This window comes from Parambassis ranga, chromosome 18 (assembly GCF_900634625.1).
Source record: "Parambassis ranga chromosome 18, fParRan2.1, whole genome shotgun sequence".
Taxonomy (NCBI): Eukaryota; Metazoa; Chordata; class Actinopteri; family Ambassidae; genus Parambassis; species Parambassis ranga.
Genome location: NC_041038.1, coordinates 13,201,135 through 13,211,158, shown reverse-complemented (window position 1 = coordinate 13,211,158; position 10,024 = coordinate 13,201,135). Strand labels below are relative to the sequence as shown.

Here is a 10,024-nt window from a genome sequence, read left to right as displayed (position 1 = left end):
TCAGCCTGTTCGCTCCGATCCGGCCTGACACTCTGCCACAACTCTCCGCCACAAACAGCCACGAGGAAACCCGAGACCTGTAAACACTCCGTGTTTTTGCTTTACTACACATTTCTGGGCCGGAGGAGGCGAAGCGCCGGGTTCACTACAGCGTAATCTGATTATAGCTCCGTGTGGGGAGGAGGAGGAGGGGAGGAGGAGGGAGGAGGAGGGAGGAGGTGCAGCAGCTCGGGGCCAGTAACACTGCACCATGGAGGGTCCACTCAGAGGGGCGAGTCTGAGAAGTGCTTCATCATTTATTACCTGTAAAACCACCCAACCACACAATGACTGGAAGATAGCAGCTGATCCTGACTGACACACACACACACACACACACACACACACACACACACACACACACACACACACACACACACACACACACACACACACACACACACACACACACACTCACCTTCTGCATCAGGACCTGTGCTGCTAACACACAGTGCTGGAGAAAGCTTCTAATCACTGAACAACTATCCAGCATGTGAAGACCTGACGCTTTTCTAACCTGTTAGCTGACTAGCATGTTATTGCTATTGTAATACCGCACTGAACCACTAGATGGCTTGGTACGTCACAGCAGTGTCCAGTTTGCCCTCAGTTCTTCCAAAGAGGAGGAATGAGCGGCGTTCAGACTCATCCTGTTCTGCCACCTTTCTGACCCACAACAAAGTTTTAAAAACTTTGACTCGATTATTAATTTATTGGCAACGCTGCAGAAACCCGTCTTCTGTCTGTAAGTGTGAACAGAGCGAGCAGTGAGCGGCGTGTTTGAGGTGTGTTTGTGGTGAGGTGTGTTTGAGGTGTGTTTGCGGTGTGTTTGTGGTGTGTTCACAGTGTGTTTGTGGTGTGTTCACAGTGTGTTTGTGGTGTGTTTGAGGTGTTTGTGGTGTGTTAGAGGTGTGTTTGTGGTGTGTTAGAGGTGTGTTTGTGGTGTGTTAGAGGTGTGTTTGTGGTGTGTTAGAGGTGTGTTTGTGGTGTGTTAGAGGTGTGTTTGTGGTGTGTTGGAGGTGTGTTTGTGGTGTGTTGGAGGTGTGTTTGTGGTGTGTTGGAGGTGTTTGTGGCGTGTTAGAGGTGTGTTTGTGGTGTGTTAGAGGTGTGTTTGTGGTGTGTTAGTGGTGTGTTAGAGGTGTGTTTGTGGTGTGTTTGTGGTGTGTTAGAGGTGTGTTTGTGGTGTGTTTGTGGTGTGTTGGAGGTGTTTGTGGCGTGTTAGAGGTGTGTTTGTGGTGTGTTAGAGGTGTGTTTGTGGTGTGTTCACAGTGTGTTTGTGGTGTGTTCAGTGTGTTTGTGGTGTGTTCACAGTGTGTTTGTGGTGTGTTCACAGTGTGTTCACAGTGTGTTTGCGGTGTGTTTGTGGTGTGTTCACAGTGTGTTTGCGGTGTGTTTCCTCTTAAAGCTCGTCCTCTCACAGGAGGAGCGAGCACATTCAGAAAGCACGCCGTGAAGTCAATTTCACAATTATGTTTCATTTCCTGTGGAGCCAACACACTTTTACACTGTCATAAATCATAGGAAATATCAGTCACCATAAATCATGTGTGCAGATTTGAATCAGCTGCTTGTATAATCCAGCGCCTGTATCTCAGATGGGCTAATGTGTGGAAATGTGTGATAATTAAAGCCAGGCTCTCTGTGGGGAACAGCGTTTCCCAACCTCCGTTCGCTCTGCTCGGTGCACGTCCTCCGGCGCTCGCTGCAGCAGCTTCAGATAAACCCGGTCTTTGTGTGGCTCCTCTGTGACCTGGACCGGGCTCTTTGAACAGGGTCTGACAGAGGTGCCAGAAGAAACTCCTCAAATATATAAAATATAAAACATGAAACATGAGTTTGTAACTTAACATCTGGTTACAGCCAGAGTTTAATGTGTTAATCTTTACACAACTGTACAGTTAAAGGCACAGAGAGAAGCTAACAGCACAGCTGGAGGCACAGAGATGGCTAACTGAAAAATAACATAATAGACTAGCCAGCTATGCTAATTTAGCTTAAGCCACAGCACAACAAACACATTGTCAAAGCTAACTAATCAGCTGAACACAAAGACATCAGGCACAGCTAGCTGCGCAGCTAAACCATCTAAAACCTAAAGATACAGACACAGGCTTACCTGGAAGCTACCAGATCCAGCAGTGATCCTTTTACTGCCTGTGGTTAATATGAGCTAGGCTAAGCTAGCTGCTAACTCCTGATAACCTTCGTTTTTTTCAGACCTGACAAACAGCAGCTCCTCGTCTTCCATCCACAGTAAGTCTTTAAGCTAGGCTAATTGAATGCAGCTGCAGGACACATGCTCTACCAGGCTATGCTAATTGGCCCACAAGCTAATCGATTTGTTTTCGTTTCTGCAGTTGTTCCCACAGAAAGGACGCTTGCCGTACATTTGATATTTTTAATCTCAACAAAAGTCAAGTGGTCGTTGAGAAAGAGTTCCTCTGCCTTTCAGAGCGGCTCTCAGACTGGGAGAAAATAAACACGCTGCCTCTTATCCGTCACTGACGCCTGGTGCAGGAAGCTAAGTTTAGCTCTGAGAGAAAGGCCTGTGACGTGGGAAACATCGGAGAAGAAGGAGCCCGCTCACAGACCCCCAACGCCATGAATCACTCGGAGAACGGGTCCTCAAAAGTAGCATCTGAAGCTGTCTGAGTGTTCATGGAAAGTCGGGCTGCTCTGAATGTTTTTATGACGTGTTAATGAGGAGAGAAGCTCTGCAGCTGCTGGGATTACTCTGAGGCTCCTGTCTCCACACGTCCACCCAGGCTCTGCTCAGTGCAGCCTTTAATCCAGGACTGCGTCTTCCTCTGGGCTCCGCCTCCACCTGGTCGGTGCAGGCCTGCAGAGCTCCGGCCGCCGGCGTGCCTCCACTGTGATTAAAGGAAAAGCTTACATCACTCCAGCCGCTGGCCGGCAGACAGGTGCACTCACTGCAACACACACACACACACACTGCCACACACACACACTCTCACACACACACACAGATGTTGCTGTTGTTGTGTGTGTTACACAGGAAGCCGGTCTGTGGAGGTGTGTGAGCAGGCTCCAGCAGTCACAGACGGCTCAGAGGACGATGAAACCTCCGAGGCGCTGCGACCCTCACACACAGTGTGTGTGTGTTTGGTTTGTGTCAATTTAAGTCTCTGTGTTTGTGTCGTGTTGTGTCTCCTTCTACAGACCTGGGTTTTTGTTCACTGTGTAGTTGTGTCTCTTCTGTGGCTGCAGAAGAAGAAAACACAAGAGTTCTATCTGCACTCAGATTATCCAGATTACAGCCCGTCATGGGTTAAACTGTGAGTTTGGCATCTAAACATCTGAGAAATTCCTCTGATGGTTTAGTCTGCAGAGTCTCAGGGATGGAGGGGGGGGGGGGGGGTGAGTCAGTCAGACATTCTTTATTGAAGACTGGTTTATTCAGCGTTCCCACATTTGCAGCAGGTCAGATTAGCACTTCATCACTGGCCAGTATTTATACATCAGAGATTCTTCACATGCTTCGTAGAGACAGTCTGGGATAAAGCATGCACAATGACATCATCATCATCATCATCATCATCATCATCACATAGGAGCTGAGAGAAGCTTTCTGACAAGAACATCAGGTACAGATCTGAGGAGGAGTAAGAGGAGCTGAGAGTCTTCATCACCTGTCTGTTATCAGCTGCTCTCTCCACCTGTGGGTGGAGCTGAGAGTCTTCATCACCATGTGTCTGTTATCAGCTGCTCACCTCCACCTGTGGGTGGAGCTGATGCTCCTCCCCTCCCTCTCTCAGCTCTGTATGAGTCTCTGGTGTCCAGTCTCTGTTGTCCAGTCTCTGGTGTCCAGGCTGCAGTCTGCAGTCCGTTAGAGGACCCGGTCCTCCTCTGCTACCTGCACCCACACGACTCCACCACCATGTCCTCGTACTGCTTGTAGACCACGTTGTTGGCCGAGTCGATGTACAGGATGCTGATGGGGCTGAGCCGCGTGGGCACGCAGCAGGTGGGCGGCGTGGACTCGGGGTCCATGGAGTTGATGAGCGTCTGTATGATGGCGTGGTTGGTGGGCTCCAGGTGCGAGCGGATGGGGAAGTCGCAGGCGCCGTCGCAGTGGAAGGCGTTGTACTCCAGCGGCGCGATGATCCAGTCGTCCCAGCCCATTTCCTTGAAGTTCACGTGCAGGCGCCTGCGGTGGCAGCGGGGCCTGGCCTTCGTCACCTGGTGCTGGGGGAGGGACTGTGCTGGTAGAAGAGGGGGGGGGCGGCTGCAGGGTTTTCTTAGCCCCCCTCACAGCTGGAGCGCGCCGCATCCGCCGCTGGGTGAACAGGTACTCGTACACGGTCTTGTTGTCATGGCCGGACCGGGCTTTGATCTCGTTGTAGAACAGGTCCCGCTTCCTGCTCCTGCCGAACGCCAAGAAGAACGCTTTCTCCTTGTTGGTCCGGCCCAGGCGGGCGAACCCAAGGGAGCGCAGGTCCAGAGGCCGGCCGCCTCTCTGCTCCAGGGCCTCCAGCTCGAAGCACAGCTGCTGGGAGTGCTGCTCCTTGAGTCCTTTGAAGACCTTCCACACGTCGAACATCTCCCACCTGCTGCCCAGCACATCCTCCATCGTCCTTGTCTGGAGCAGGACGGGCTTTTGTTTGCCTGAAGCGCAGGAGTACAGCTTCACCAGGCACGCCCCTCCTCCTCCTCCTCCTCCATCAGCTGCTGATCCCATGGAAGCTCGGCGGGGGTCAGACAGGCGCTTCCTCAGGATGCGGAGCTCGGCCCCCAGGAGCCCGTCGCGCTCCAGAGAGCTGATGTTGAAGTGATACCTCTGCCGCCGCAGCTGGGGCCCCCGCTCATCTGTGAGGCAGACAGAGAGAGAGAGTCAGTGCTCAGAGAGAGGACAACACACACACACACAGACACACACAGACACACACAGAGAGAGAGAGTCAGTGCTCAGAGAGAGGACAACACACACACACACAGACACACACAGACACACACAGAGAGAGAGAGTCAGTGCTCAGAGAGAGGACAACACACACACACACAGACACACACAGACACACACAGAGAGAGAGAGTCAGTGCTCAGAGAGAGGACAACACACACACAGAGACAGACACACAGAGAGACAGACACACACACAGAGAGAGAGAGTCAGTGCTCAGTGAGAGGACAACACACACAGACACACACACACAAAGCTGATGAGTAAAAGCGGTCCTCATGATGTCACTGCCTCCACCTCAGGGAGCAGCATCCACTCAAACATTCTCTCCACAGTTGCTGCTTGATTCCTTCATGGTGACTGAAACTGATCATCACTGCAGTTACTGAAGATCAGACCAGGCTGGAGGAGGCGGAGGTTCATGTGTGTCAGCAGGTACACCTGCCCACTCCTCCACCATCTCCACATATGACATGATCAGATCCCAGCAGGTCACAGTGTGTGTCTGGAGTCAAAGCACCAGGCTTCATGCTGCTGATCTCTTTAAAACTGCATTTGTTAGACATATTAACCCCTCTCACAGAACAGCACCAACCTGACACCGCAGAGCACCCCGTAAGAAACACCTCTGACTGTCCATGAAGGACACACCGAGGAGGAGCGAGGGGGGAGTCAGACCTGTTCTCTGATTCAAACCAGGTTTTAAACATTCACAGAGTCTGGATGAGTTTAATAATGTGTTTTCAGACTATTTCCTCTGATGTCTTTCCAAAACGGAGTCAATGTCTTTAGAGCCTCACTGGCCACTAATGGTATGACAGCTGGGTGTCAGCTCCACTCATGCTCCACCTCTTTCCCATGTTTGGGTGAAGGTTAGGTGGACTCTAGAGGGTGATGGCCAGAGCATCCACACCGAGCTCCAAAACTGGTCCTCAGAAACCTGTGGGTGATGTCACAGAGGGATCGTCCATGTCCAGACCGTGGTTCTTTAACAAACAAAGGAGAGCAACTCTTAAGATGGTCACCTCCAGAAGTCTAAAGACTTGTATGAACCCCTGAGTATAAACATGACGATATAACAGCCCCGAAGTGAAGGCAAGCATCATTATCTGGATCGCCCCCTGCTGGCTGGCTCCAGTATAGGTCTTCAACCCTCCATGTTAGTGGATGAGGCACAGACCGGGCAGAACGGTGATGAAGTGGCTTCACCTCACAAACTCTGGTTCTCTTGGCCTCACTTTAGTACAATGGGTGGAGGAGGAGTCTGTGTGTACAGTCTATGACACCAACCCTGAGACTATTATTATTATTATTATTATTATTATTATTGCACCAATAGAAAGTTAAGTCTCTCCATATACACACCCAGGTCCTCACAACATGAGCACACACACATACTGGGGAGTTTGGGAGCATCCGGCGGTGTGAGCGGAGTGCTGCGGAGTGAGCGGAGTGCTGTGGAGTGAGCGGTGTGAGCGGAGTGCTGCAGAGTGAGCGGAGTGCTGCGGAGTGCTGCGATGTGAGCGGAGTGCTGCGGAGTGCTGCGATGTGAGCGGAGTGCTGTGGAGTGTGCGGAGTGAGCGGTGTGAGCGGAGTGCTGCGGTGTGAGCGGAGTGCTGCGGTGTGAGCGGAGTGCTGCGGTGAGAGTGGAGTGCTGCGGAGTGCTGCGATGTGAGCGGAGTGCTGCGGAGTGCTGCGGAGTGCTGCGATGTGAGCAGAGTGCTGCGGAGTGCTGCGATGTGAGCGGAGTGCTGCGGTGTGAGCGGAGTGCTGTGGAGTGAGCGGTGTGAGCGGAGTGCTGTGGTGAGAGCGGAGTGCTGCGATGTGAGCGGAGTGCTGCAGAGTGAGCGGAGTGCTGCGATGTGAGCGGAGTGCTGCGGTGTGAGCGGAGTGAGCGGAGTGCTGTGGTGTGAGCGGAGTGCTGTGGTGTGAGCAGAGTGCTGCGGTGTGAGCGGAGTGCTGCAGAGTGCTGCGATGTCTGATGTTTTCTTTTGCTGCCAAAACCAGCAAACGTCTCCGAAACCCATCAAAACACCAACACTCACACACATGTTTGTTAGTCTGCAGTTGTGAGGACTCAAACCCTAAACCAGACGATCCACAGTGGTGTCCTCAAACACACTGTGGTCCTCACAAAGACAAAACCAGACACACACACTGCTCATTTCTTCTCACGGCACCCCCACCTCCTCCCCCCTCACATCCAGCACCAGAGCATGAAAGTACATTAGAACCAGACAGGGAGACCACATCGCTGTAAACAGGCCTGCAGAGAGCAAGCCAGCATCTGCACCAGAGGAAACAAAGGTCCATGACACACACACAGACACACACACAGACACACACACAGACAGACACACACAGACACACACACACACACAGACAGACAGACACACACACACACACACACAGACAGACAGACACACACAGGCACAGACACACGCACAGACAGACAGACACACACACACACACACACACACAGACAGACAGACACACAGGCACAGACACACACACACACACAGACAGACAGACACACACACAGACAGACAGACACACAGGCACAGACACACGCACACACACACAGGCACAGACACAGACAAGACACTAGCAAACACAAACACACACACACGCACGCACAGGCACACGCACACACACACACACACACACACACACACAGACACACACAGGCACACACACAGTCTGATTCAAGCGAGGAAGAATTTGATTTCACAAACCCTCACGTACTCTAAGTGTCTGCAGGACGCTCTCAGGTGGTCTCCATTCTCACCTCAGACAGAAAAGCAGCTTCAGCCCACCGATTAAACAGAGACCTCCACTCACAGGTGGAGAACGGGCGGAGGCTGCTAAATGGCTGATAGACTGCAGCTGTGTCAAACAGATTAGCTGGTGCTAACATTAGATGTTCACACAGCTAGCCACGTTATTTATATCCTAAAAGATATGCTCAGCCAGTCAGAAGGAGCAGCAGCGTGGACTCCTGATTGGTTGGACCGCTCGGTTCAGTTTGATGGTCAGGGGGCAAACTGAGTGAAGACAGCACAGCGAGGAGGAGGAGGAGGAGGAGGAGGTCTGAGCATGTAGGCAAGGTCAGCGCTGATTTGCAGAGGACTTGCTGAACAAATAAAGCCGACATTAAAAGTGCATTAAGTGGTGGAAATGTAAACGCTGAGCGGGAATATTAAAGACATTGTTTCGCCACTTTACAGCATCAGGGCGACATCACACAGGGAGCACTGTTTATTTACCCTCCTGAGGCCATACATCACTGAGAGCCGCCAGATGTTACACACACACACACACACACACACACACACCAGGTTAAATGTAAAAACATGAGACCACATTTATTTACCTGAATGTATTTCTAATCTTATGGATGTCTGTTTCCCACCATGTGTTTTCTGCCGTTCACTCCTAATTATGTAAAAGCTGTGTGTGAGAGCAGACTGTATATTCAGATGGACAACATGTCCCTCATGTCCCTGGAGGTGAAGGACACATCAGGTGGATCCTGCAGCATACAGCTGGAGTCCCTGGGCCAAGCAGCAGAGGTACTGAAACTGTGCTACACATTCAAACCAACCACTGGGAGCAACCTCTGGTCATCTTGCCCGAGAACTCAATGGCACCTTTACCTGTATTTGGATCAACCAGGTGGGTTTAGGTGGACTCAGATGCTGCCAACATGGTGATCATTGTAGCCTGCCACTCTAAACGGGCTCTTCAGGAAACTTATGAGTGACGTCCAATCAGCAGCCTCCAGGTTTCAGACTTGAAGCCAACGCAGAGGCAGAGGTTTTGAAAATCCCACTGCAGCCTTTAGGGCTCCAAAATTAGGTCAATTCTCTCAGACCTCCATGTTAAAATGTCCAACATGTTTACAGCCTGGTTCAAAAAACCCTCCTGGTCTCATTAATACGTTCCCTACAGTGTCATCTGTACGGGAGTTGTTTTAATTATATTAGGACTGAAAATTACACAGCGCCAGTTTCCTGCTTCTGTGTTCACCCACCCACCTTAGCTCCACTTGCGCCCCTCTATGTCTGGGTTTGTAGTTTTGGCATTGTGAGGCGCGTCGGAGCGTCCCAGAGCCTCAAAACAGCTCTTCAAACACCAACAGGTGACATTACAGTCCGTCTGTACTTCAGTGATGTGGTCTGCAGAGAACTTATCATCCCATCATCCTCTCTGCGACCTCCTGACCTCTCTCTTACCTCACAGACTCCTGAAACATTCAGAGGATTTACAGCCATGTTCCCAGCACCGCCCTCCACCTATAGCCTGCCTCCCTCCTCCTCCTGCAGCAGCCCTGATCTGTCCCTCCTGCGTCCTGCGTCCATGCAGTCAGTGGACCAGTTATGGACAGGGACAGGCAGGTGATGCTGCACTCTGAGTCTGTAAAGCTGCCACATGTCGCTGAAACATTCAACTCTGGAGTCCATAAACAGATACAATCACACTGACGCTGAGCTCTCCAGCAGGATCTCCCTGCACTGATGACCCAAATGTTTATTTGGTCGACCTTAGACCCACAGACTGGCCTCAGGCCGGGTGGAACTCTTACCTTGTCCTTTGTCCACGAAGCTGGTGATGGTGTTGGCCAGTCCCGCCTCGTGCAGCGCGCTGCTGTTCACGTCCCCGCTGGACAGAGACCAGTACAGAGACAGCATGTAGTCGTGAGGAGTCACCAGCGGCTGCTTGTGATGCGCCTCCCGGTCGCTCAGTTTCGGGGCTTTGTTGCTGAGTCCCCGCTGCGCCACCGGAGCCGGCGCCGCGCTCTGCGGCTGCTCGTGCTGCTGCTGTCTTTGCGCACTAGCGGCTCTTGGAGTCCCGGCGCGCGCTGCAGCAGCAGCAGCTGGTGCACTTCCTCTTGAAGCAACTTTCTCGAACGTTTTACCCGGTGAGCCTCCACCCGCACCTCCACCTCTAGCACCTCCGTGCGCGTTAATAGCTGCGGGAGCGTGCGTTTTAGTGTGCGCATCCCCGGCGGGCAGCCAGGAGCGCACAGCCTCTTTGCGCCCTAAGCTCAGCGCTCTGTCCCGC

General features: G+C 52.1%; 1 protein-coding gene across 1 annotated transcript; it reads right to left on the bottom strand.

Moving 5' to 3' along the window:
* Nucleotides 1-3,756: 3,756 nt before the first annotated feature.
* On the bottom strand, nucleotides 3,757-9,651 carry LOC114450990 (growth/differentiation factor 5). The gene is given in 3 exon segments (XM_028429485.1): nucleotides 3,757-4,272; nucleotides 4,274-4,866; nucleotides 9,546-9,651. Coding segments are annotated over 3 exon segments (1,062 nt in total). The 3' UTR covers nucleotides 3,757-3,909.
* Nucleotides 9,652-10,024: the final 373 nt, after the last annotated feature.